Below are 27,601 nucleotides of genomic sequence, written 5' to 3' on the forward strand. Positions count from 1 at the left end.
AGAGAGAGAGAGAGAGAAGCATTGCCTGCTACCTCTTTCTCCCTGGCTCTCTGCAATCCCAACTGCAGGCTTCCCAGAGCAGAAAGAATAGGTTTTCGTGTCAGCACTCCTAAGTTCAAAAAGTCACAGTGAAATGTCAATAAAAATGCCCGGGGTGTTGGTATTTCATCCATATTAAACAGATCTCTCATTTTAACCACAAGAAGCACATTCTTTAGTTACTCAGGAAGCAGCATGTAACTGCTGAAGTCTGGTTTTCATTTGTCTGGCATTCGGTTTTGGTTTGTTTTTTTTTTTTTTTTTTTTTTTTTTTAGCTTGTTTTCCTAAAAATGGAGGAAAAAAGTGCATCCACTGCCTATAGGAGGATAATGTGTAAACATCACTGGCTCTCAAACATAGATGCATATGTTCACACAAACGTGTGTGTGTGTGTGTGTGTGTGTGTGCATTTGTGAGTTCTGGAGACCCACATTCACCCATAGAGCTTGCATTGGGCAATGCAGACTCTGCAGGCCTCAATGGTATAGTATGTTAAAATGATGCTCAATAAGTCACTAATCAACATAATGAGGGTGGGCTCTGGCTAATGTTGTCCAGATGACCCAAGTTTAGAGCTCAGGGAACATGATCCAGCCTGCTAGGAAAATGACACCCTAAACATAGCTTATATTCTGGTAAAGAAAGAAAGAAAGAAAGAAAGAAAGAAAGAAAGAAAGAAAGAAAGAGAGACAAAGAAAGAAAACTATTTTCTAGATAAATGCTTCCCAAAGTTGGCTCTGAAATATTTACAGCAGCTAATTAAAGGTAAACCAAACACCCTGAGAAATTTTGTTTTGTTTTGTTTTTGAGACAGGGTTTCTCTGTCTAGCCCTGGTTGTCCTAGAACTCACTTTGAAGTCCAAACTGACCTTGAACTCAGAGACCTACCTACCTGCCTCTGCCTCCCAAGTGCTGGAATTAAAGGTGTAGGCTACCACCGTCCTTCAAGGTAGATCATTAAATTTGACCTGATAGTGTTGAATTGGAAGCTTGTGAGACAAAAAGAACCCAAGATGATTTTTTTTTCTTTTTTCCTTTTAGCAGAATGGCACTTAATCATCTTCACAGTGGCTTCCTACTGTGTATTTCCAATTATCTCTAGACTGCTAATACTATCTAATGTAATGTGCATGGCATGTGAATAGTTGTTATATCGCATTGTTCAGAGAGTAAGGACATCTGCCATGTGTTCCGTACATTAGTGGTTTCTGAGTATGTTTTGATCCGTGGGACAGTGGATGCACTGACAGGGAACCCACAGACACTGCTGGCTGGCTGTACTTTTCTTTTTCTTTTCTTTTCTTTTCTTTTTTTTTGTTTTTTTCTTCTTTTTTTCTTTTTTTTTGTTTTGTTTTTGATTATTTTTTTCTTTTTTTTTTTTTTCTTTTTTTTCTTTTTTTTTTTTTTGGCTGTACTTTTCTTCCACCTCACATTACAAGGTGACTTTCCCCAGTATATTGTCTTTTTCTTTCTACTTGGCTTCCTTATTTCCCCGGTCTCACTAATAGTGTGCAAGCACAGCTTTAACCATAGCAACTTGAAAGCCTTTTGGTGACAACAGGAGGCTCCAGGCTCTAAGACCTTCTCTCCCACTTTAGTCCACGAGTATTTCTTAACACCAATGGCCTCAGAAGACCTTCACTTCTCAGCTTTGATCCTTCTGCTCATCCCATTATTGCCTTCTTGGAGAATCCTTCATGCTATCCACGGCCTCATGACATTATTTTAAAGCCAAGTATTGACTATCTATCCATCTGTTATGGAAAGTAACACCGATAACAATATGCTGAATTGGTTAGGATATAATACTAGAGGTGCCTGTGTTAACATTAATACTACAGGGAACATATGGGAACATGTAGACCAGATGGAATGAGGAAGAGAGGAGGCATAAAAACGATCTGGGCGGGAATTAGGGGCGGCTAGTATTCATTACTATGGTTCGTGGTCTGGGGTTAGGGAGAGTTCATTCATAACTCATTTGTCTTGGGGAAGAGGGTGCCATCTACTGGTCAAAGTGATTGCTTGCAAGTGTTTCAAGTCCTGCCTTCAGGAGCCACAAGTGAATGACAAGAATTTTACCTCCCTCCCTTCCTTCCTTCCTCCCTCCTTCTTTCCTTCCTTTCTTTTGTTTTTCTATTGTTTATTTGTTTTTGTGGCTTTTTTTTTGGACACCAAGAGTTTCTGGAGATGGCTCAGAGGTTAAGAGCACTGTCTGCTCTTCCAGAGGTCCTGAGTTCAATTCTCATCAACCACATCTCCGCTTTGTAATGAGATCTGGTGCCCTCTTCTGGCCTGCAGACATATATGCTGTATACAAATAATCTTTAAAAATCAAGAGCCGGGAGTGGTGGCTCATGCCTTTAATCCCAGCACTCCGGAGGCAGAGGCAGGTGGATTTCTGAGTTCGAGGCCAGCCTGGTCTACAAAGTGAGCTCCAGGACAGCCAGGGCTATACAGAGAAACCCTGTCTCAAAAAAAGCAAAAAAACAAACAAACAAAAAAATCAAGAGAGAGGCCTGTCAGTGGTGGCACACTCCTTTAATCCTGGCCCTTGGGAGGCAGAGGCAGGTGGATTTCTGAGTTCGAGGCCAGCCTGGTCTACAGAGTGAGTTCCAGGACAGCCAGAGCTATACAGAGAAACCCTGTCTCGAAAAACCAAAAAAAAAAAAAAAAAAAAAAAATCAAGAAAGAGTTTCAAGTGTTTCGGTGTAGCTCTGGCTGTGCACATGCCACTAGCCATACCCTTGTTTCTTTTAAGCCTATGAAAGTCGATGCTATCACGATAATGGTTGGTTGATAAGAAATTCCATCAAAGATGGAAAATCTGCAGTTATCCGTCATCGAATGTAAAAATGAGGGTGGAGCACAGGGAAAGCAAAGGTGTCACAGGACAGATGGCACGCAGTTACGTGAGTCACTGAAGGGTAAGAATAGGATTCTTGGTCTCCCTGATTAAATGCATCCATCCTCCACCATCCAGCATTTGGCTGTGTTGAAGAGGGAGCGACAAGAATCAGTGTAAGATTCATCGATCCTATGCAAATGTCTAGTTACTCCGAACTCGGTATGGACAGCTTGTCCAAAATGGTTATATTGGGTGGGACGGGGGCTGGAGAGCTCCCATCCTGCTCAAAGACCTGGGTTCATCTAGCTCTGCAGTGGGAAGGAGAAAGGGTTGAAAGAGGATGATTTAAAAAGAAAAAAATAGCCCTTAGGAGTTGGAGAGATGGCTCCATGGCTAGGCACATTTGCTCTTGTAAAGTGTACCAGTTCTGCTCTTAGAGCTCACATCGAGTGGCTCCCAACTGCCTGTATCTCCAGTTCGGGGCCTCTAACATCCTCTTCTAGCCTCCAAAGGCCACCAATACATGTGGAAAAGTCACATTTAGGCACACCTGTAATAACTTTAGGGCTGGAAAGATGGCTCAGTGGTTAAGAGCACTGACTGCTTGCTTTTCCAGAGGTCCTGAGTTCAATTCCCAGCACCCACATGGTGGCTCATGACCATCTGTAATGGGATCTGATGTCCTTTTCTGGTGTATCTTGATGACAGTGACAATGTATTCATATAAATAAAATAAATAAATCTTTTTTAAAAATATTTATTTATTATTATATCTAAGTACACCAGAAGAGGGCATCAGATCTCAATACAGATGGTTGTGAGCCACCATGTGGTTGCTGATATTTGAACTCATGACCTCTGGAAGAGCAGTCAGTGCTCTTAACTGCTGCCATCTCTCCAGCCCCAATAAATAAATCTTTAAACAATAATAATAATAACAATAATATTTTTTTTAAAAAAATTCTTTCCTTGAGTAATGGTGCACACCTTTAATCCCAGCACTCAGGAGGCAGAAGCAGGTAGATCGGGAGGCCTTTGTCTATACAGTGAGGTCCAGGTCAGCATGAGATATACAGTGAAACCCTGTCTTTCTAAAGGAAGAAAAAGGGTAACTCCCATTGCCATTCCTGTTCTATTTTATATTACCAAAGTATATAAAGGACCTTAATAAAGGCCCCTCTTTGCCTATTCTGACCTCACCCTTTATCACTTAGCTAAGGTGGTATCTGCCAGGCCAGCTCATGCTGAAGAATGCATGTAAGACCCATCTCTTCACAGAGAGAATATTCCCATCTACTGGGTGTAGCTGCCTGTCTGGAGTGGGAGGAGATGCATGTAGACGCATGCTCACACACGAGGAGACCAGTAGCTTTCATCCACCTAGCATTTTGAGGCACTCTCTCACTGGGACCTATTGCCCATCAGCTAGGCCATTTTAGACTAAGCCGGCCAACCAGAGAGCTCCAAAGATCTGCTGGTCTCTACTGAGATTACAAACCCGAGCTACCACACCAGCACATGAGTTCTGAGGATCAAACTCAGGCCCTCATGCTTTCTCAGCAAACACTTTGCTAACTTTGCTGTCTCCCAGCTCCTCTCTGATTTATTTATTCATTTTTTCCCCTTCAGTGCTGAGGACTGAACCCTGGGCCTTACAAGGCAAGTGCTCTATCACTGACCTAGGACCCTATCCCAAATCATTCAACTATTTTTAAGACAAGGAGCTTAAAAAAAAAGATTTATTTTTATTTTATGTGTATGAGCTTTGCCTGCAAGTAGGTTTGTGTGTACTATGTATGTGCCTGATGCTCATGAAGGCCAGGAGAGGGTGTCCTATCCTCTGGAACTTGAGTTACAGATTGTAAGCTCCCATGTGAGTGCAGGGAACCAAACTTGGGTTCTCTGCAAGAGCAGTCTGTGTTTGTTGTTATTTTTTTTTGTGTGTGTGTGGTTTCTTTTTTTTTTTTTAAAGATTTATTTATTATATGTAAGTACACTGTAGCTGTTTTCAGACACACCAGAAGAGGGCTTCAGATCTCATTAAAGATGGTTGTGAGCCACCATGTGGTTGCTGGGATTTGAACTCCGGACCTTTGGAAGAGCAGTCGGGTGCTCTTACCCACTGAGCCATCTCTCCAGACCTGTGGTTTCTTAGGACAGGGTTTCTCTGTGTACTTTTGGCTGTCTTGGAACTCACTCTGTGGACCAGGCTGGCCTCCAACTCAGAGATCCACCTGCCTCTGCCTCCCAAGTGCTGAGATTAAAGGTGTGCGCCACCACCACCTTTCATAACAATAATTTATATCAAAACCTCGGGTGAGGAGATAAAAAGATGGCTCCACAGTTAAAAGCACTGGCTGCTCTTCGAGATGACCTGGGTCAATTCCCAGCACCCACATGGTAGCTCACAATCTTCTATTGCTTCGGGCTCAGGGGAACTGATACCCTCTTCTAGATTCCTTGGGTTGGTCACCAGGTACCCATGTGATACACAGACACAAATGAAGGTCAAATTCTCATACAGATAAAAAAGAAATTTACTAGCCGGGTGTGGTGGCGCACGCCTTTACTCCCAGCACTTGGGAGGCAGGGGCTGGTGGATTTCTGAGTTTGAGACCAGCCTGGTCTACAAAGTGAGTTCCAGGACAGAGAAACCCTGCCTCAAAAAACCAAAAAAAAAAAAAAATAATAATAATAATGTTTAAATTTTAAAAAATTAAATGGGGGCTGGAGAGATGGCTCAGCAGTTAAAAGTGTAGACTGCTCTTCTGAAGGTCGTTGAGTTCAAATCCCAGCAACCACATGGTGGCTCACAGCCATCTGTAATGAGATCTGATGCCCTCTTCTGGTGTGTCTGAAGACAGCTACAGTGTCTTCTAAATAAATAAATAAATCTTTAAAAAAAATTAAATGACTGTGATAAACCCAACACTGACCTCCAAAGATATCAAGTTCCAGCTCTGAGAACCTGAAAATGTTGCTTTGTACAGGATCTTTGGAGATGTGACCAAATTAAGGATTTTGAAATGAAGTGGTCATCTTAGATGAGACCTAAAAAGTGTATGCAATAGAGAGAGCTAGAAGCTAGAACTGTGGTTCTCAACCTTCCTAATGCTGCAGTTCTTTAACACACAGTTCCTTGTGCTGTGGTGAGCCCCAACCATAACATTATTTTCATTGCTATTTCTTCTTTCTTTCTTTCTTTTCTTTTCTTTTTGTAATGTAAATGTCTGATATGCAGGATATCTGACATGCCACCCCAAAGAGGTCATGACGCACTAGTTAAGAACTGCTGAGCTAGAAAGAGATTGTATACCCACAAAAAGGAGAGGCTGGGGAGAAAGCCCAATCTCTTTTCTATGGTTCCCAGTTTCCCTCTTGCTCTCTATAGCAGATACACAGATTCATGTGTGTGTATATGTGTGTATGTTTATATACACACACATTACTTTTTAAAAACCCAAAAGTTTCTCTAATTGCCTTAAAAGTAGACAATCTACAGAAACAAGTATTTTACACAGGTACATTTTTAAAAAGGTTTATTTATTTTTATTTATATGAGTACACTTTTGCTGTCTTCAGACACACCAGAAGAGGGCATAGGATCCTGTTACAGATGGTTGTGAGCCACCATGTGGTTGATGGGAATTAAACTCAAGACCTCTGGAAGAACAGTCAGTGCTCTTAATTGCTAAGCCATCTCTCCAGCCCTGTTTTGTAGTTTTTAGACAGGGTCTCACTATGTAGCTTTGGCTGGCCTGTAACTTACTACATAGACCAGGATGGCCTCAAATTCACAGAAATCTACCCACCTCTGCCTCTCGAGTGAGGACTGGGGTTAAATATACATGGATCAGGGGCAGGAGAGATGGCTTAGTGGTTAAGAGCACTGACTGCTCTTCCAAAGGTACTGAGTTCAAATCCCAGCAACCACATGATGGCTCACAACCATCCATAACGAGATCTGACTCTCTCTTCTCGAGTGTCTGAAGACAGCTACAGTGTACTTACATATAATGAATAAATAAATCTTAAAGAAAAAAAAAAAAGACATGGATCACCAAGCCTGGCTCTCTGAAAGGTTTTTGTTTTTTGTTTTGTTTTGTTTTTTTATGATTTCTATGCTATGTCATAGCAATTCAGAGGGTATAGGTGATAAAACTTGTACAGGCCTTTAAAATAGCAATTTTCAGGCCATGGTAATGGCTTAGCTGGTAGAGGTGCCTGTTGCCAATCTTGAAGACCTGAGTTCAATCTCCAGGCTCCACATGGTGAAAAGCAAGACTGACTCCTAGACTCTGTCCCCTGACCTCCACATGCGTGTACATGCAAAAATGATAATGGTAAAGAATTGCTATTTTCTCAGAGACGTGATCTGAGTTGTCTTAGGCATTCTTGTTATCGGCACGGCAGATTGTGTGGAAACACAAAAACACTGATTGTTATATTACTGAGCTGCCCGGGGCCTAGCAAACACAGAAGTGGATGCTCACAGTCAGCTATTGGATGGGTCACACGGCCGCCAATGGAGGAGCTAGAGAAAGTACCCAAGGAGCTAAAGGGAACTGCAACCCTATATGTGGAACAACAATATGAACTAACCAGTACCCCGGAGCTCTTGTCTCTAGCTGCGTATGTATCAAAAGATGGCCTAGTCAGCCATCACTGGAAAGAGAGGCCCTTTGGACTTGCAAATTTTATATGCCCCAGTACAGGGGAACGCCAGGGCCAAAAAGGGGGAGTGGGTGGGTAGGGGATTGGGGGGGTGGGTATGGGGGACTTTTGGGATAGCATTGGAAATGTAAACGAGGAAAATACCTAATTAAAAAAAAATATGTATATATTACTGAGCTGCGCTGTCTGCCACACACCCCCCCCTTTTTTTAGGCGCAATTAAAAGTCAATCTCATAGATAATGCAGAGGAAACCTTAGAACTTTTTTGTCTTAAGGGTCAGTTTTAGCCTCCTCATTTAAAAATGGGAACACCGAGGACGAAGAAAAATCAAGTGCTCACCGACGGTTCTGGTAAATGGGTTTTCGACGTAGAAGAGGTAAAAAAAAAAAAAAAAATACGTGAGATGTTCTGCTGTGTCACATTTGCCCCCCTCAGACACGGACGCCTAGAACCTAGCTTGGGCGAGGAGACTGGAGTCCCCCAAAGCCCCGCCCTCACAAAACCCCGCCCATTCTTGGGCCTGCCCCTGCGCCATACGCCCCGCCTCCAGGGCTGTCTGCAGCACTGCCTGACTGGCGAGGGCCTCACGGGGTCCTTCCCGCGGGCTTCCGACGCACTGCCTGAGTGGATGAGCGGGCGACTTCCGGTGCGAGTGACGAGTGGTGGCCGAACCTGGGGTACAGCAGGGGACTCTTAGGCAGGGACCATGGCGGACGGTGGCTCGGAGCGGGCCGATGGGCGCATTGTGAAGATGGAAGTGGACTACAGCGCCACGGTGGACCAGCGCCTGCCTGAGTGCGAGAAGCTGGCCAAGGTGAGGGGAGGACGGCCGGCTGTTGGCGGGCGCCAGGGGCTGAGTCACGGCGTGGAGCCTGTCTAGGCCTCAGGGGGACTGCGGGCTGGAGCGTGCATCCTTGGTGTCTTCCTAGCCGGGGTTGGACCTGCTTGAGTGGGAGACCCCGGGTCTATCTTCCCGGGAGTCGCCGCAACCCGAAGCTCCCCAAGCCCTAGATAAATAAATGGTCATCTCTTGCCCATCGAACTTGACGTCTGGACTTAGTGCTTGCTCTTTCTTGGGACGCTAAGGAAGGTTTGGTTTAGTCCGTTCTCAGCTGCAGGCTGCATCAGAGAGTTTGGTTCTAATATTACTGTGGCCCGATCAGCTAATGTCCTTTAAGTGTATGTAAATCATGGCAGTGACTGGTCTTTGGTCAGTAGGACCATGAAAGTGATAATACTCACGCAATGAACGCGGGACCCTCTGCATCTTGGTGAGCTATCCAAGTGAAAGTGTTACTGGAACACGGAAGGAAGCTGATTGTTCTTATGGGAGAGAAGCTGACATTAGTAGCTTAGATTTGAGTAGGCTGAAGTAAAGTTGAGATGGTTACTTCTAGAGAGGACAATATAGGCAAGACAAACGGGATTTAAAAGTGCCAAGCCTGAGATGGCAGATATATGAACAATGGTGGTTTGTGGTGCTAGGGATCAAACTCAGGGTCACGCACACTCTAAGCAAATGCTCTACCATTGAACTAAAGAACACCATCCATCAAACCTTTATTATGGAATTAAGAGCATACATACCTTGACCCAAACATTTCCACACTCTATGCTATGTGTCTGGCAACTTTCTATATCAGTTTATACTTAAAGAAGCCAAGGCTGAAAGCATTTTGCCCGAGGTTGTAGTTAGTAATAGCCAAGGATTCAAAACTAGGTTTGCTCATTGCCTAGCCAATGTTGTTGGTTATTGATAATGATTGCACTCAGACCTCCTTAAACTCCTACAGTTCAGTGTCACCTAGGATACACTCACTAAGGATTGATTGTTTGGTTTTAAGAGAACTAAGTACAGAGTGTAGAATACTCACAAATATCAGCTGAGTGACCCTGCTGATTTGAATGTGAAACCAGGAGTGTAAAAATTTTAAAATTATTTTATGTATGGGTGTTTTGCCTGCATGTATGTTTGTACACTGGTTGTAAGTTTATATGTTCTGGGAATTGAAGCCAGTCTTCTGGAAGAGAAGCCAGTGCTCTTAACTACCTACCAAACCATCTTTCTACCACCTCCCACCCCCCCCAGGAATATGGATTTTTGTGTGAAATATTTTAATGCTTAAAACCCGGATGTTAATCTGTCTTAAAATGCTGGTTAAACCGATGAGCCAAAGAATTAAAAGACACCTTTAGGTAATGCCATCTCCTAACCATCCCCTTTGAAATGAATACAACTGTGGTATTCACAGCAGGTAAAAACATCATTTGCCTTAGAAAGTACAACTACACCAGCAGAGGTAGCTGGTACTTGTAATCTCAGCACTTGGGAGGTTCAGGCAGGAAGAGGATTGTAGACAAAGTGTTGTCCAAGAAAAGGCCAGTCCTGTTCTGTATGCCACAGTTCAGTTCCACTCAAGGGCCAGATGCTTTCCTGGGCGGATGATGGGAAATGGATGTCTCCAAACAAAGACTGGGCCTTTAAACTGGTTAAAAATGGAGACGTTTCAATTGTGGGGGCTTCTGTGTGTGTTGCTTTTGAAGACTGTGTGCTTGTGAAGCTAAGCAAGGGATATGTATGTGTGAGTTTATTACACTTGTTTAAGGGTCAGAAAAGAAGACTGGGAAGCAGGTGGACTCTTCCCCCTGAAACACAGGACAATAGTTTCTGTTTGTTTGGTTGGTTTTGGTTTTTGTGCTGGGATTAAAGGCGTGTGCCACCACCGTCTGGCTAGGACAATAGTTTTAATTTTCAGATTTTCTCATAATCCTGGTTAATTTTTTAGATTTCTTTAATTTTGCTTTATTTTTTTAAAACACCTGGGCTAACTCTGGGGGAGGATGAGAGGTGCTAGAAATTGAACCCAGGATATGATGGGCCAGCACTCTACTGAGCTGTAACCTCCAGCGCTTTTAATGTTTCTAGCATGGCTTTCCCTCCCCAGCCCTTTCCAGACTGGAGATTAGGCCAGTGCTCTTGCTCTTGCTGCTGAGTCCTTAACACTACAGTTCTACTTTAGAGAATTGTATGAACATTTTAGTGTACATTGCTTTATTTTTATCTTGAGCTCATTAGTTACGATGAAGAAAGTTTTGTTCTTTTCATTTGTGAGCAGACTTAAAGTTCAATGGTTTATCCTTGGGTAATCATGCTCAGGTTCCTAGCAACAAGAAGTCAATTTTTGCTATATCTCATTTCCTGTTTAAAGGGTCATCTGCACTTAATTTCCCTTCAGACATTGTTTGTTTCAAATGTGAAAGAAAATTTGAAGGTGAAATTGTCAGTGCAGACACTTGATACGCATGCGTCAGGTGTAGGGCTCAGCAGTTAGGAGCGTTTGCTGCTCTTCAGAATTCCTGAAATCAGTTTCCAGTACCCTGGTCAGTGGCTCATTCTGGGCTTCAGAACATTTATGGTAACTTTGTATTAGTTCCTCCTTGGGGTTGTTTGTTGACAGATTAACAGATTGCATCTCTTAGTGGTTAATAGAGGCAGACTTAGAGATCCTGAAGATGCCTGGCACTTATGGACATTGAACAGATTCTGTAGACATTACCTCATCTGCAGAGATTTTTCCAAGTGAGAAAAATGAGTCAAATAAGTTACATTTTCTGGCACTCTGGTTTTGGATGGCTGTTACCATCTTACTCCCTTTGAGTTGAAAGGCTGCCTGGAGGAGGTGGCATTTTGGGAGCTGTGAAGAGACAGGAAGGAAGATGATGCATAGTCATTGGGTTAAACGTAGAAAAGTGGGAAGGAGAAGTGAGATGGTTTGAGAACTACTTGTATTTAATGAAGATGATGATGGTAGTGTCCCTCAGACAGGGCTAACATAATAACTTGACAGCCATAACAACTTGTCACATCCTCTTTATTGTGACGCCAAGACTAGTAAGCCAGTTAAGATCATCTGAATAGTTTAACATATGTTGTGTTCAAGTTGGTATGAGGGAAGCTATAAGTAAACAAGGGTCCAGGCCTAAGGAACTCACAGACCACTTGGTAGACCACTCTCTATATTCACCACTATTACATAAGGTATGAAAATTTACCTTCAAGCTAGATGTGGTGGTTTGAATAAGAATGGCCCCCATTGCTGGGCAGTGGTGGCTCATGCCTTTAATCCCAGCACTTGGGAGGCAGAGGCAGGGGGATTTCTGAGTTCAAGGCCAGCTTGGTCTATAGCTTTGGTCTCAAACCAAAAGAAAAGAAAAGAAAAGAAAAGAAAAGAAAAAGAAAAAGAATGGCCTACATAGACGCCTATATTTGAATGCTTAGTTACCAGAGGTTTGAGGGGTTTTTTTTCCCCCCTTTGGTTTTTGGAGACAGGGTTTCTCTGTATAGCCCTGGCTGTCCTGAAATTCACTCTGTAGACCAGGCTAGCCTCGAACTCAGAAATCTGCCTGCCTCTGCCTCCCAAGTGCTGGGACTAAAGGCGTGTGCCACCACAGCCGTCGAGGTTTGAGGTTTTAAAAAGCCCACTCCAAACCCAGAGTGTCAGTGTCTGTCTGACTGTGTGTCTGTCTGTCTCTGCCTCACCCCCACCTGTGGATCAGGATATAGCTCTCACTACTGCTCCAGCACCTGCCTGTGCACTGCCTGCTCCCCACCATTATGATAATGTACCAAACCTCTGAAGCTGTAAGCAAGTCCCTAGTTAAATGCTTTCTCTTAGGAGAGTTGCCTTGGTCATGGTGTCTTTTCATAGCAGTAGAACATGGATTAAGACATAAAGCATGAGACATCTCTCACCTGTGAGCTTGGCATACAGTAAGCCAGGCCAGGATGGCCATTGTAGGTCTGAGGACAGCCTGGGTGTCCGAGTGAGACCCTGTCTCAAAAAGAGCAAAGGTGTCTGTAGAAGCAATAGTATGTGTTTGGCTAATGAAGCTTCACATTGAGCTATCAAGATAAACAGCAATTTCAGAGTGTAAATTTTACTGAGTTACAAAGTAAATATTAGAATATAGTTCAGGGTCATGGCAAAGTAGAGCCTGTATTAAATGAGTCAGTATTAAATGAGGTGCAAAGTGACAGTTTCAGTTCAGAGAGCACTAGCCAAGAGTTCCTTTCTAAGAAGATGGCCTTGGATGTGGTGCTGATCCTGCAGTACATGGACTTGAGCACTACTTCCATGTAGGGTGCAGTTCCTCAGTGTCCACTTCTGAGTTAGTGTGCCGTGATGCCTCTACACTCCACCTGACCACAGAGACAGCACCCAAGGCAGCTGCTAGCTTAGTGAGTAAAGGGTGGTTAACATCCATCCATCTATCTATCTTTCTTTTCTCTCTCTCTCTCTCTCTCTCTCCTTCCTTCCTTCCTTCCTTCTTTCCTATTATTTTCATATGCTATTTTCTATAGAGATTACTTGGACCAGAGCTCAGCCATTTTCAGTTAGGGAGCGACCATGCTGCACTGGTGGGGTTGGAGGGCTGGGATGGAAGGAGCCTGGACTCTGGTTCTGCTGGTGCTTCTGTGGCTGATCAAGTCCCTTAAGCTGTCAGCTGGAGTCTGTAGAATGGGGTGACAGTCAAATTTGCAGCAGACTTCCTAACACTGTTTTTTTTTTTTTTTGTCTTTTGTGATTTACTAGCCTTCTAGATTTGTCCATTGTTCTCCTGGAGGTGAGCATTCAGCTAATGCTATGCATGGATCTACAGGGCTAGCCTCAGACTTGCAGACCTCTCTACGATGTGCCCTTCTCTGCTCTCACCTCTCCTACTCACTTGCTCTCATCGCCCAGCAGGGTGTATTTAGTTTGCATCAGCCGCTCCTTAAAAACATGATTTTCTGGCTAGCTTGTGGGTGTTTTCTTAAAATCATTTCTTCTTTTATTTGTACTTTTCAGAGTCCTACCAGTTAGGAGTTCTGGATAGAACAAGATAAACAGGTATCGCCACTCTGAGTTGATAAATTAGAATCTAAAACAAAGACTCAGTGTTTTCTCAGAGGAAACCTCATTGTAGTTACAGGTTCAGTTTTTCTGAGGTTGTTGGGGCAGGCTGTGGTGGCACACACGGTTAATCCCAGCATTTAGGAGGAGGAGGCAGTTGGATCTTTAAGTTGGAGACCAGTCTGGTCTTCTAGGACAGCCATGGCTACACTGAGAAACCCTATCTCAAAACAAACAAACAAAAAATTTGTAGATCTGGGGGTGTAGCTCAGTTGGTAGAGTGCACGACTCCCATGCAGAGGCTCTTGCTTCTACCCCTAGTACCGTACAGCCAGATGTGGTCATAGACACCCGTGACTATGGAAGCAAGCAAGTAGAAATTCCGAGTCATACTTGGCTACAGCCTGGACTCCATGAGACCTGCCTGTGAATGAGTGAGTGAGTGAGTGAATGAGTGAGTGAGTGTGTAAATGAACAAATGAATAAAAAAGAAGTGTGGGGAGGGGACAAAAAAGAAAAACTTGTAGACTGCTGGAAATGAGGCACAGTGGTAGAGCACTCACACACAGGAGAAAAGAAGCGCAGCGTGTGGGTCCTTGGGAGGAAAGGCCTAACCTAAAGACTGCCTCGGAGGAGCAAGCTTTTCACAGATGGAGAGTTACAGACAAGAGCAGTAATGGCGGACATGTTTCCTTTAGAGTGGATATTGCTTTAACTTTCCCAGATGCTTCGGTCAGTGCTGGGTCTGTTGGTGATACTTATGTTCATTGTTTCTCTTGTTTCAGGAAGGGCGGCTTCAAGAAGTCATCGAAACCCTTCTCTCTCTAGAAAAGCAGACCCGGACTGTAAGTACTGGGTGAGCGGTGCAGACTGCACTTGCAGTGGTTGGTGCAGTGGTTGATTGGTGCTGCCTGTTCACTTACATATATTTTCATCCTTGCAGGCCTCTGACATGGTGTCCACGTCCCGCATCTTGGTTGCAGTAGTGAAAATGTGCTATGAGGCTAAAGAATGGGACTTACTTAATGAAAATATTATGCTTCTGTCAAAACGACGGAGTCAGTTAAAACAAGTGAGTTCCTGATTGCTTTAGAAACACAAAAAACTGGGACTAGACAGGTGGCTCAGTGGGTAAAGGTTCCTGCTGCCAAGCCTCACAGCCTGAGTTCAGTCCCCAAGATCCACACGGTAGAAGGAGGCGCTGACGCCTGCAAGGTATCTTCTGACCTCCACGTGTGGGCTGTGGCACACAAGCTCACACACTTAACAGATAACTACACATTACAATGTTTCAGCTGTTCCCATTTAAATAAGGACCTTTAGGAATCTAATCTCTGAAAGTCATGGAAAATTTGTTTAGCTTCAAATTTTCTAATTGTGTTCTAGAGTTGATTTGAAATTCTACTGGAATGTATCTATGGAATTTCCCTCCCCCAGGCTGGGTATAGTGAGCATTCCTTAATCCCAGCATTAGGTAGGGATGCAAAGGCAGGTGGCTCTCTGGGAATAAGTGGCTAGCCTGGTGTTCATAGAGAGTTCCAGACCAGCCAGAACTCCACAGAGAGATCCTTTCTCAAAAGAAAACTATTTAGTTTCTTTCTGTTTGAAGAATGAATTTCACTTAAGAGTGGTTTATCATATTTTGTTAGGCAGTTGCAAAAATGGTTCAGCAGTGCTGTACTTACGTGGAGGAGATCACAGACCTGCCAGTCAAGCTGCGATTGATTGATACTCTGCGGATGGTTACAGAAGGAAAGGTGAGTTTTCTGCGGGCATGACTTCTTACTGCACTCTGTGAGGGTCAAGTGCTTCTGTATTGCATGTATATATATATCGTGGTTTTTGTTAGTTTGTATGACCGACTGGATGTCTATGCAGCCCCAAATGACCTCAGACTCACTGTGTAGACCATGCTGGCCTCAAACCCCAAGAGATCTGCCTGCCTTTCCTCCCAGGTTCTGAAATGAAAGGTATGTGCCACTATACCCAGCATGCACCACCACACCTGGCTCAGAATTAAGTGATTTTTTTTTTTTTTTTTTTTTACTCACCCCGCCCCGAATTAAGTGATTTTAATCCTAAAATTGATGTGATATAGCTTTTTGAGAGAAAGAGATGGGAGTCTGGAACCATTTGGTAGGGATTTTGCCTTGGTTCTCTTGGTTAACTTACTGGGTCATGTGACTTTTGTAAAAATTATCTACTTAGGTATTTTTTTAAATATAGGAGTGATCTGTCTGTATATATACCTGCATGTCAGAAGAGGGCATCAGATCCCTTTATAGATGGTCATGAGCCACAACGTGGTTGCTGGGAATTGAACTCAGGACCTTTGAAAGGGCAGCCAGGGCTGGTGAGATGGCTCAGTGGGTAAGAGCACCCGACTGCTCTTCCGAAGGTCAGGAGTTCAAATCCCAGCAACCACATGGTGGCTCACAACCATCTGTAACAAGATCTGACTCCCTCTTCTGGGGTGTCTGAGGACAGCTACAGTGTACTTATAATAAATAAATAAATAAATCTTTAAAAAAAAAAAAAAAAAAAAAAAAAAGAAAGGGCAGCCAATGTTCTTAACAACTGAGCAATCTCACCAGCCCAGTCATGTGACTTATTAAAATGAGTCAAAATCTATATGGCCCAAGACATTGTAGATATGAGGAAATTTATAGGTAGATAGATAGATAGATCCATGCATGGATGGATGGATGGATGGATATTTTGGTGCACTAACAACATGGCCCAGTGGGTAATTAGATGCTTCCTCCCGGGCCAGACAGCTTTCCTTTGATCCCTGGGACTCACAGGTTCTCTGATTTTAATTCCATATGTACTTTATTGCATTAGCATTCATACATGACTACACATGCAAAAAAAATGTGTGTGAATAAAGAAAAAGATAACGAAGTATTTCAAAAGTTGATGTTATTGGAAATTCAAGTTTGGGGCTGGGTGAGGAAGGGTTATTGCATAGCATGAATGTTTATTTCTCAGACTCTTTAGAGGTTAAACTTAGATTTTTAGTGTTTGATTTATTAAAAATTAATCTGGGGCTGGAGAGATGGCTCAGTAGTTGAGAGTACTGACTGCTCTTCCAGAGGTCCTGAGTTCAAATCCCAGCAACCACATGGTGGCTTACAACCATCCTTAATGAGATTTGAAGACAGCTACAGTGTACTTACATATAATAAATAAATAAAATCTTTTAAAAAAAAAATCTACTAGGCCGGTCGTGGTGGCACACGCCTTTAATCCCTGCACTTGGGAGGCAGAGGCAGGCGTATTTCTGAGTTCCAGGCCAGCCTGGTCTACAGAGTGAGTTCCAGGACAGCCAGGGCTATACAGAGAAACCCTGTCTTGAAAAAAAACAAACAAAACAAAGAGAGAGAGAGAAGAGGCTAGTAGTTTAAATTGTTGTAAGATGAGATTGGAGAGAAGGGTAAAAATAGAATAGATAGTCTTTTGTGGCTCATGCTAGCTTCAAACTGGAGGTCCTGCTTCAGCCAGCTTCCTGAGTACTGGAGATACAAGCATGCTCCTTACCTGGCCTCAGACATTTTTTTGAATTGTATTTACTATGAATTGGGCTGGAGTGCCTTAGTGACCATGGACATGCTTAGAGACGATGCAGACCTGCGTTCAGGCCACAGCATTCGGAACATAAGATGAATCTGGTTTTGAACCTTAGAATTAGAGATTTTGAGCTCTGCATATCCTTGTTGCAAATCTTTTAAAGCCACTTTCTGTTTTCTGTGCCATTTATAAAGCTTGTAGTCCTGTTACTTGGGGTCTTTTTGCTGTTGTTGTTGGTTGTAGTGGGTTTTGCGGGGCAGGGGGTTACATTATTTTACTTTATTTATATATGTTGGGAGTTGATATCCACAGGGGCCAGAAATGAGCATTGAATCCCTGGAGCTGAGATTGCAGGCATTTGTGAGCCACCAGATGTGGGTGCTGGGATCCAAATTGCAGTCCTGGTACAGCAATAGACTGAGCTGGTGAGCTGTGTCTCCAGCCCTGGAGAATGTGTTTAAAAGATACTTGTTTTTGCATTCTGGTTCTAAGTGTGAAGTGAGAGATGTCTCACAGTGTGTGTGTGATGAATTGTGCCATATGATGAAGCTGTTAGACCTAATAGTGCAACTCTGCCCTTTAAATGTTAACATGTTTCTGCAAGTGTTTAATACCATCACTTTCTCTTTATAGATTTATGTTGAAATTGAGCGTGCTCGGCTGACTAAAACCTTAGCAACTATTAAAGAGCAAAATGGCGATGTGAAAGAGGCTGCCTCCATCCTTCAAGAGTTACAGGTAAAATGATTTAGGGACCATGGAAACTGATATGCTGAGTTGGTAGTATTTTCCCGTGGAAGTAGATTATTTTGATACTTCACTGCTTGTAGTTGCTACGTTAACAAGAGTGAGCATGTACACAGCACAGTGTGTTCTTGGAGCCCTGAAAACTGATTTTGCAAGCTAACCTGCTAAACAAAGTTTGAAGAAATACTAGCATCAAAAGATTGACCTTAGTTTTTGTAGAATTATTTTTTGAACATTTGTGTTCTGTTTAGATTTTGAGGTGGTTTTTTTTTTTTTTTTTTTTTTTTTTTTCTAGTTCTTTGGTTGGTTGGTTGGTTTTGGTTTTTTGAGACAAGGTTTCTCTGTGTGACCCTGGCTGACCTGGAATTCATAGAGATCCACCTGCCTCTGCCTCCCGAGTACTGAGATTAAGACATGCACCACCGGGGCTGGCCTCTGTTTAGAATTCAAATAAGTAAATGCATTATCTGCTGCTTTTAAATTATTGGCTTTATTCTTAGTGAATGGTTGATTAGAGGTAAATTTCTAGACCAAAATGGTTTGACCAAGAAAAATTGCCAGAGATGGGACTCTAAGATCTCAGTGATAATTGTTTCCCTTGCCTACAGAACCCTGGGTTTAATGCTGTAGTCACCAGGACACTCTAAAAGCACATACTTACAGAATGGATGTGTGTGCTTTCCCTTTACAGCTAAGCATTCTGAGAAAGGCCAGGGATGTCACCAGGGTATAGTACATTTTCTGTGCTCAAAGTGTCAAGTCATGATAATGACCTCACAGTGCCTGGACCCCATCAGAGGCTGCCCACTGGGCTAAATAGGTTACTCTGACATTCCAGTCAATTTCCTTTTCTACTGGGGTTAAGGAAGGAAAGAAATGACTTTATTCAAAGGGTCTAGTGCCCTGTATTGTCTTCATTCTCTGCTTTTTTTGTTTGTTTGTTTTGGTTTTTCCAGACAGGGTTTCTCTGTATAACCCTGGCTGTCCTGGAATTCACTTTGTAGACCAGGCTGGCCTTGAACTCAGAAATCCACCTGCCTCTGCCTCCCAGGTGCTGGGATTAAAGGCGTGCACCACCATGCCTGGCCGCCTTTTTTTTTTTAAGATTTATTTATTATTATATGTAAGTACACTGTAGCTGTCTTTAGGCACACCAGAAGAGGGTATCAGATCTCATTAGGATGGTTATGAGCCACCATGTGGTTGCTGGAATTGAACTCAGGACCTTCGGAAGAGCAGTTAGTGCTCTTAACTGCTGAGCCATCTCTCCAGCCCTGATCTTTTCTTTTATAAATCTCAGATCCTTTATATAATCATTAGTAATTTTTCAAATCATGGTTTCTCTGTGCAGCCCTGGATATCCTGGAACTATCTCCATAGACTAGGCTTGTCCAGGTCTATTAAGATCCCATCTGTCGTCTCCCAGTGCTGGGATTATCCAGCTCACCACAGTGAGTTCCAGGACAGCCAGAGCTATGTAGTGAAACCCTGTCTTGAAAACACCATATTTTATACACACACACACACACACACACACACACACACACATACATTTTACACACGCGTGCACATATACATGTATGTGTGTATGTTTGGACATATATGTGTCTTAGTCGGAGTTTCTTTTTTTTTTTTGTTTTTGTTTTTGTTTTGGTTTTTCCAGACAGGGTTTCTCTGTATAGCCCTGGCTGTCCTGGAACTCACTCTGTAGACCAGGCTGACCTCGAACTCAGAATCCACCTGCCTCTGCCTCCCGAGTGCTGAGATTAAAGGCGTGCGCCACCACCGCCAGACTTAGTCAGGGTTTCTATTCCTGAACAAACATCATGAACAAGAAACAAGCTGAGGAGAAAGGGCAGGAAGCAGGAGCTGACGCAGAGGCCATGGAGGGATGTTAGTTACTGGATTGCTCAGCTTGCTTGCTTATAGAACCCAAGACTACCAGCCCCAGGGATGGCACCACCCACAATGGGCCCTCCCCCCTTGATCACTAATTGAGAAAATGCCTTATGGTTTGATCTCATGGAGGCATTTCCTCACCTGATGCTCCTTTCTCTGTGATAACTCCAGCTTGTGTCAAGTTGACACACAAAACCAGCCAGCACAACATGTATATATACGTGTTTAGATGTATGCGTGTGTTAGTGTGGCTTTGGATTTTTGAGACAGGGTTTTCTCTGTAGCCCTGACTGTCCTGGAATTCACTCCATAGGCTGTCCTTAAAATCAGGGAGCTCTACCTGCCCCTGTCTCTCAAGTGCTAAGATTAAAGGTGTGTACTACCACTGCCCAATTCTGTTTAGAAAATATGAGTACACACACACACACACAGACACACACACACACGCATAAAATAGATAAACACACACATGTGTATGACTCATATGCATATGCCCTCGTGTATAAGAGAAAGGTGTGTCTCTACACACAGAGGCCCATGGAGACTAGATGAGAGCATTGAATCTCCTAGTGCTGGGGTTTGAAGGGGTTGTGAGGCGCCTGACACAGTGCTGGGTACAGAACTGGGTTCTATGGAAGAGCAGCAAGCACTTGTATTGCTGACCGACATCTTTAGCTCCATAACTTACTTTTTGTATACTCGCCAACACTATACAAATACAAAGAATTAATACGTGATCTGACTGACTGTTTCAGTATCCATTGAGTAATTTAAGCTTACCTGAGGAATTGCTCTGCTAGGTGGAAACCTATGGGTCCATGGAGAAGAAGGAGCGAGTGGAATTCATTCTGGAGCAGATGAGACTCTGCCTAGCTGTGAAGGATTACATTCGCACACAGATCATTAGCAAAAAAATTAATACCAAATTCTTCCAAGAAGAAAACACAGAGGTGAGCATGTCTCTGCGCAGCCTGGTCACACTCGGAGTGTTTGGCTGGAAGCCTCAAGCTCAACTTACTTTGTGAACTTGTTTCAGAACTTGAAGTTGAAGTACTATAACTTAATGATTCAGCTGGATCAGCACGAGGGGTCCTATCTGTCCATCTGCAAACACTACAGAGCCATCTATGACACTCCCTGCATTCAGGCAGAAAGTGACAAGTGGCAGCAGGTAAGGAGACATGTGGTGACAGAAGGCTAGGGCAGCCTCAGGGCAGGGTGCAGCTCAGTCTAGAACCCTCACCTGGCTGGCACTGGGCCCTCAGTATGATTCCTAGCATGAGGAAGAAAGGGGGACATGACTTGACATTTTTGCCTGTTTTTATATCACTGTAACTGCCATAATGATGCACTCCATGGTGCTGCTTTCTTTTCATTCTGCCTGGCTAAATGGGACTATTTTGCAAGACAAAAATCTGATTAACATGTTGAGTAGGTTACAGATACCAATAACTTTGGCAACTTATTCTATTTTTGTTTAAAAGGCTCTTTTTTCCCATTGTTGTTTTGTTTTGTTTTGAGTCAGTCTCATATATCCCAGGCTAGCCTCAAACTCTATGTATTCAAAGCTAGCCTTCAACTCCAGGTGGTTTTACTTATCTCCCACTCCTGGAACTAAAAGTATATGCCACCAGAGCTGCTATCAAAACTGCTTTAAGGGCTGGACAGATAGATGGCTCTGTGGTTAAGGGCACTGACTGCTCTTCTAGAGGTCCTGAGTTCAATTCCCAGCAACCATGTGGTAGCTCACAGCCATCTGTAATGGGGTCCAGTCCCCTCTTCTGGTGTGTCTGAAGACAGCTACAGTGTATTCACATACTATCAACCAACCAATCAATTAATCAATCTTCAAAACAAAACAAAACAAAAACAAAAATCTTGCTTTAAAAGATGAGAGGATCACAGCAAGTTTGGGCCAACCCATTGTGCACAGTGAGTTCTGTGCCAGCCACAGCTACATATTGAGGCCCTGCTTTAAAAAGTAAAGAAGAAAGGACACTTGTGGCTATGTGCAGTTTAAGCTCACTAACAGCAAGGATTGTCCTTGATATATTTGCCCCCAAAATTGTTTGCTTGTTTGTTTGTTTATGGGTTTGGATTTTGTTTTTTTCTGTGTAGCCCTTTCCTGGAACTCAGTCTGTAGACCAGGTTGACCTCAAATTCAGAGATCCACCTGCCTCTGCCTCCTGAGTGCTAGGATTAAGGAAAACAAAGTCTAAAACTTGCTATGTAGACCAGGCTGACCTAAAATTCATAGGTTCCCCTGCCTCTGCCTTCAAGTACTAGGATTAAGGCACATGCCTGCCCCCTTCTATGACTATTTGAGTTAAAATAAAACATACAACTATTTTACTCTTTTACCTTTTACTCATTCCCATTATATTTCCAGTTACAAATGTGCTATTGTTTACAACTTCCTTAGGCTCTGAAAAGTGTTGTTCTCTATGTTATCCTGGCTCCTTTTGACAATGAGCAATCAGATTTGGTTCACCGGATAAGCAGTGACAAGAAGCTGGAAGAAATTCCCAAATACAAGTAAGTGCACTTGTCACAGTGCAAACCCAGATCGCTCCTTTCACCTGTGCCCGTGCCTACTTCATGATTGGAGTGGAGAAAAAGTCACTGTGACAAAGTCGAGTTAGTGCTGCCACAGACACTGACATAGTGCGTTAGAGCATGCCTGATGCTCAGCTCCTCCAACACTGGGAGTTCTCTGTCAGATGTTGCTTAGCAAAAGCCGCCAATAATAATAATCTGTTGTCAGCGGGTTTATCACCAGTGCCTGGACACCATGTTCTTCGGGAGCCTGTCCATCTGAAGTGTGTCAACCTTCACAACAAACCGTTTCTTCCCAAGTGACTGACTTTTGTTTTAATAGTTGTTTTTTCTTACCTGTTTGACGCTTATAGCTGTTTCAGAATGGCAGGGACAGTAAGGAGAACACTTTTGATAGAGGGGAATCTCTTCAAATTGTGGGAAACAACACAGAAATTGACCAGAGTCAAGCTTGTTATGCTCTACTAAGTAAGAGTGGCAAGAATTTGATTTGTTTGTTTGCTTGATTTTAATTTGTTGTTGATCAAGCTGAGACTCTCTGATGTGAAATGCTTGACATGAGATGTTTTTCACATTTTGAAATCTTTGCATGTACACAGTAACCATGTTGGGTTGGGCTGGGGCCCAAGCCTGAAGTTGATGCATGTTTCATCTATACCTTATAGGGCTAGTCAGAAGATAATCTTACGCAATATTGTAACTTTCAGATGAACCATCAGGTGGTAGAGGTGTGGCTCTCTCCCCATGTTCTAGTTCTGAACCATGATGCTTCCAGTGAGAACTCATTGCCTTACACTTGGTCACAAGCTTAACATTCAAGCCCACGAAGTCCTGTGGACTTTTCCACTGTGGCATCATGTCACATAGGCCACAAGCTGCATAGCGAGCAAAGGTGCTTATAAACCCGGCAGCCTCAGCCACTCAGAACCCACAAGGTGGGACGAGAACCAACTCTCACAAATTGTGCACCCTCACTCACGCACGCACGCACGCACGCGTCAGTTTCCGGTCGGGAAGCACTGTGTATCTGGGGTTTGGGGCTGGCCACAGTGACCTTGCTGGGCGGATCTCGGACACCGAGTTGCATTCACAGGGATCTGCTGAAGCTTTTTACCACCATGGAGCTGATGCGCTGGTCCACTCTTGTTGAGGACTATGGGGTGGAGCTGCGAAAAGGCTCCTCAGAGACCCCGGCGACTGACGTTTTCAGCTCTACAGAAGAAGGGGAAAAGAGGTGGAAAGACTTGAAGAGCAGAGTGGTGGAGCACGTAAGCACCAGGCAGCCTGCTGGCTCACGTCGTACCTCTCAGACTGCCTCTTAGAACTAAGTGGGTGATTTGAGCATAAGCTACTTCCCTTTTCTGGTGAAGGGGGACAAGCTTGCTCTCGTTATGAAGCTCTGAAAAGCCTGCAATTCACTATGTGGGCCAGGCTGGCCCTGCACTGCCTCTGCTGTCTCTGCCCCCAGGTACTGGGAATACAAGGGCAAGCCACAGCTGAAAACCATTTTGTTTTCAATAATTTTATATGTTTGCCTGCATGGGTACTAAGTGCGTGCAGTGCCTGTGAAGGCCAAAGAGGGTATCAAACCCTGTACTTTTAATTCATTCTGTCTCTCTCTCTCTCTCTCTCTCTCTCTCTCTAATTCATTCTGTCTCTCTCTCTCTCTCTCTCTCTCTCTCTCTCTCTCTCTCTCTCACACACACACACACACACACACACCTACCTTCATGCACTTGGGCACTTCTCAATAAAGAAATAAATGAGACTGTCTCAATAAATAAAGAAATGATCAGTCAATAAAATACTAAGTTCACAAGGGGCTGGGCTAAAGAGGTTGCTTAGTGGTTAAGAGCACTGGCTGCTCTTCCAGAAGACCTAGGTTAAATTCATAACACCTATGTGGTAGCTCACTAAGTCTGTCAGTAACTCCAGTTTCAGGGGATCTGACACCCTCGCACAAACAAAACACCAATGAACATGAAAATAAAATACTAAGTTCACAAATAACTGCAAAAGCCAGTCTTTATACCTCAGGGGTTAGTTTTTCTTTTGAGATTTAAACCCAGCTATAGAAAAGCACAGCCCTGCGTCTGTGGTGCGTATGTGAATGCTACGGAACTGACAACTGTTGTGTGTGTCCCCTGACAGAACATCAGAATTATGGCCAAGTACTACACTCGGATAACAATGAAAAGGATGGCACAACTTCTGGATCTCTCTGTGGATGTAAGTTTTGAGTGTGCTGTCACGGCATGTCATGTTGTGTGTCAGTGGCCTTGTGAAAAGGGAGTGAGAAAATTGTTTCACTGTTTATGTGCTCAGACAGAAGTTCTCACCTCAGACTGGTTTCCTCTACCTTCCTGTATTCTCTCTCCATCTTCCCACCTCTATCTCCCAAGTGCTCCCCTTGGCTTTTATTATTTAAATTTAAAATTTAGATAATTTAAAAAGTCCCAAGCTATCTTGAATATCCCCCCAAGCCAAAATTAATAAGTTTATAGTTACATTAATATTGTTTGTGCTAATCAGACCTTCACTGAAAGGTCTGAGGGTCTAATTCCCAGTGCCCCCAAGACTACATTTGCATTGGTTGGTTTAAGTTCACAGTGTATATGATAAAAATGTTGGTAGAACCACAGAAACATGCTGTGTGTCTCTGTTGTCAGTGACAGTACACAAAGATGTGGGAGGTAGCGTTGCCTGTAATCCTGGGGAACAGGAGGATCTTATATTTAATGCTCCTGTCCCATAGTTAGTTGAAAGCCAACCTAGTATATACATGGGACCCTGCTCTCTCTTTTTTTTTCCCCCTCCAGACAGGGTTTCTCTGTGTATAGTCCTAGCTGTCCTGGAATTCACTCTGTAGACCAGGCTGGCCTCGAACTCAGAAATCTGCCTGCCTCTACCTCCCAAGTGGTGGAATTAAAGGTGTGCGCCACCACTGCCCAGCTGGGACCCTGCTTTCAGAAAGAAGGTCCTGAGTTCAAATCCCAGCAACCACATGGTGGCTCACAACCATCTATAATGAGATCTAATGCCCTCTTCTGGTGTGTCTGAAGGCAGCTATAATGTACTTATGTATAATAATAAATAAATGTTTGGGCCAGAGTGAGCAGAGGTCCTGAGTTCAATTCCCAGCAACCACCTGATAGCTTATAACCATTGGTACAGCTACAGTGTACTCATATACTTACTTACTTACTTACTTAATTAATTAATTAATTAATTAAAAGATTTCTTTAAAAAAAAACTGAATGTAGGAGTTGATAGCCATTTCTGTCACGGCAAGAACATGCTATAACAGTTCATCTGAAAGAACCACCACAGGTCAGAGTTGAATGGCTTCCCTCTTGATTAGTGGTTAGTTCTTGTGAAAGAGGACACACCAGAGTAGCATGATTTATCTGTGGCCTTGTAGCTGCCTAGTGACAAAGCATGTGTTCCCTACCCAGCATTTCTGGAAACAGCTATACCATAATGCCTCTAAGAGGTAACTGGGTGAGGAATCCTGCTCAGCGGGCAAGTGCATGCCTAGCCTGTGCAGCCCCAGTTTAATCCCCAGCACTGCAGAGAAGAAAGGAGGGAGGAGTATAAAAGTGGGACCAGTTCATGGCGCTAGCCCTGTTTCTCATCGCCACCAGGGCTCTAAATCTACAGGGTTACACTTAGTCTCAGACCTCGTTATAGAGACACTCAGATGTTGTGTTGGTTGGTTTCCTTGTTAACTCTGCATTTACAGTCGGTGCAGAAAGGAACCATGTTCCCGCCAAGTCCTGGTCTTGCCTGCACCTCCCCCGTGCTGGGAGCTGCCACCACACTTGACAGGAGACTCATTAGTTGATCATCCAGTGTTGTATCTTCATCATCATGGTCAGCTCAGTGGTTGGCAAGGAACTGTCAGTGCTCTCAGCTTGTGTGTTCATGGGTGGAGAATTTTAGAATGTTTAGTTATCCATCTTAATCCAATCTGTCTGTCTCTCACAGGAGTCAGAGGCTTTCCTCTCGAATCTAGTCGTTAACAAGACCATCTTTGCTAAAGTAGACAGGTTGGCTGGAGTCATCAACTTCCAGAGACCCAAGGATCCAAATAATTTATTAAATGACTGGTCTCAGAAACTGAACTCGCTGATGTCTCTGGTTAACAAAACGACACACCTCATAGCCAAAGAGGAGATGATACATAATCTACAATGAGGCTCTGGATGCTTTTAGAAGACACAAAATTGGAGGTCATTAAAAAAGAAAGACTGTTTTCATGGTGTATATGTTGTTTTTTTCTTACTCTCGACCTTTTTTGCTAAAATTTTAAGATAGTAAATGTGTTTAAGCCCCCTCTGCCTTTCCCACTCTCTGATTTCATGATAACTGCAAAACATTTTTTCAGTCTGAAGACAGAAAGGTTTGTGTCTCAGCTTTCCTTGAGTGTGTTCATACTATTTGTTTTTATTCACCTGACAGCCACGTGATAGTAATAAAAACAGGACATGTGTTAGCTCCTGAAGTTGCCAGGGTGGTGATTAACAAGTGTTTATAAAGGATTGTGTCATAAAGCTATTGATGACTTATAGAATAAAAAAACCAAAAATAAAAAACCAAAAAAAAAAAAAAAAAAAAAACCATAGACCATGCAAGGATCTTGTGCGTGGAGTTTGCTTTGTGTTTTGACACTGACAGGAAGGCTCTGGCCTGAGTGCATTTGGAATGCTCTCATGGACTCTGCGTTCTTTCTCTCACATTGCATTACTATACTTTAAAAATGACTGAAAAGGGACTGGAGAGATGGCTCAGCGATTAAGAGCACTGACTACTCTTCCAGAGGTCCTGAGTTCAATTCCCAGCAACCACATGGTGGCTCAAAATGTGGGGGAGGACAGCAATCTGATCCTGTCTCTGCTTCCCAGGTGCTTCTGGGATTGGGCACTGGGCTCTGTACAGTGCTAAGCAAGCCCTTCCCAACTCAGCTACACCTCCACCCCCATAAGCAAACTTGAGTTACAGTATTTGATGATGTTGGCCCCTTGCACTTCTCTGACATCCTGCTGGTTTTGAGGGGGTCTTCCGTAGCCTAGGCTGACCTGAAGTTTGCTGTGTTGTGGAGCCTCCCTCCCCTTTCCAGAAGCCAGGCTTCAGGTGTGCACTCCCAAGCCCGGTTTAGCTGGTCGTTAACTAAGTCAGATGATGATGTTACGAGCTGCTTTCTGTTAAATCCTGTTACAGGAGTCACTACTGATGGTATTGTGGTTTGGCTTTGGGAGCTGTTCACTTCTCCCACATCCTTTGTATAAACTTATGCCTGACACCTAAGGTTTTTTTGTTTATGGGAAGTCCAGCCCAGAGCTTCGGATATGAGAGCTTGCCCATGAACTAT

The 27,601-nt window shown here is 43.5% G+C and overlaps 1 protein-coding gene across 1 annotated transcript; it reads left to right on the top strand.

The window, feature by feature from the left end:
- The first annotated feature begins 8,221 nt into the window (after nucleotides 1–8,221).
- Psmd12 (proteasome (prosome, macropain) 26S subunit, non-ATPase, 12) lies at nucleotides 8,222–26,730 on the top strand. The gene is made up of 11 exons (NM_025894.2): nucleotides 8,222–8,378; nucleotides 14,244–14,303; nucleotides 14,402–14,530; nucleotides 15,108–15,215; nucleotides 17,662–17,766; nucleotides 20,475–20,624; nucleotides 20,711–20,845; nucleotides 22,097–22,209; nucleotides 23,324–23,498; nucleotides 24,382–24,459; nucleotides 26,218–26,730. The coding sequence occupies exons 1-11, from the start codon at nucleotides 8,271–8,273 to the stop codon at nucleotides 26,425–26,427; spliced, it is 1,371 nt and encodes a 456-aa protein (NP_080170.1). The 5' UTR covers nucleotides 8,222–8,270; the 3' UTR covers nucleotides 26,428–26,730.
- The last annotated feature ends 871 nt before the right edge of the window (nucleotides 26,731–27,601 follow it).

Source organism: Mus musculus, chromosome 11 (assembly GCF_000001635.26).
Source record: "Mus musculus strain C57BL/6J chromosome 11, GRCm38.p6 C57BL/6J".
Lineage (NCBI taxonomy): Eukaryota > Metazoa > Chordata > Mammalia > Rodentia > Muridae > Mus > Mus musculus.

Bases quoted from the DNA above. Each gene is read 5' to 3' on its own strand.
- Psmd12 (NM_025894.2), top strand. From the start codon at position 8,271: ATGGCGGACGGTGGCTCGGAGCGGGCCGATGGGCGCATTGTGAAGATG. The intron at 14,304-14,401 runs GTAAGTACTGGG...TCATCCTTGCAG, and splicing joins TAGAAAAGCAGACCCGGACT to GCCTCTGACATGGTGTCCAC. The intron at 17,767-20,474 runs GTAAAATGATTT...TTGCTCTGCTAG, and splicing joins CCATCCTTCAAGAGTTACAG to GTGGAAACCTATGGGTCCAT.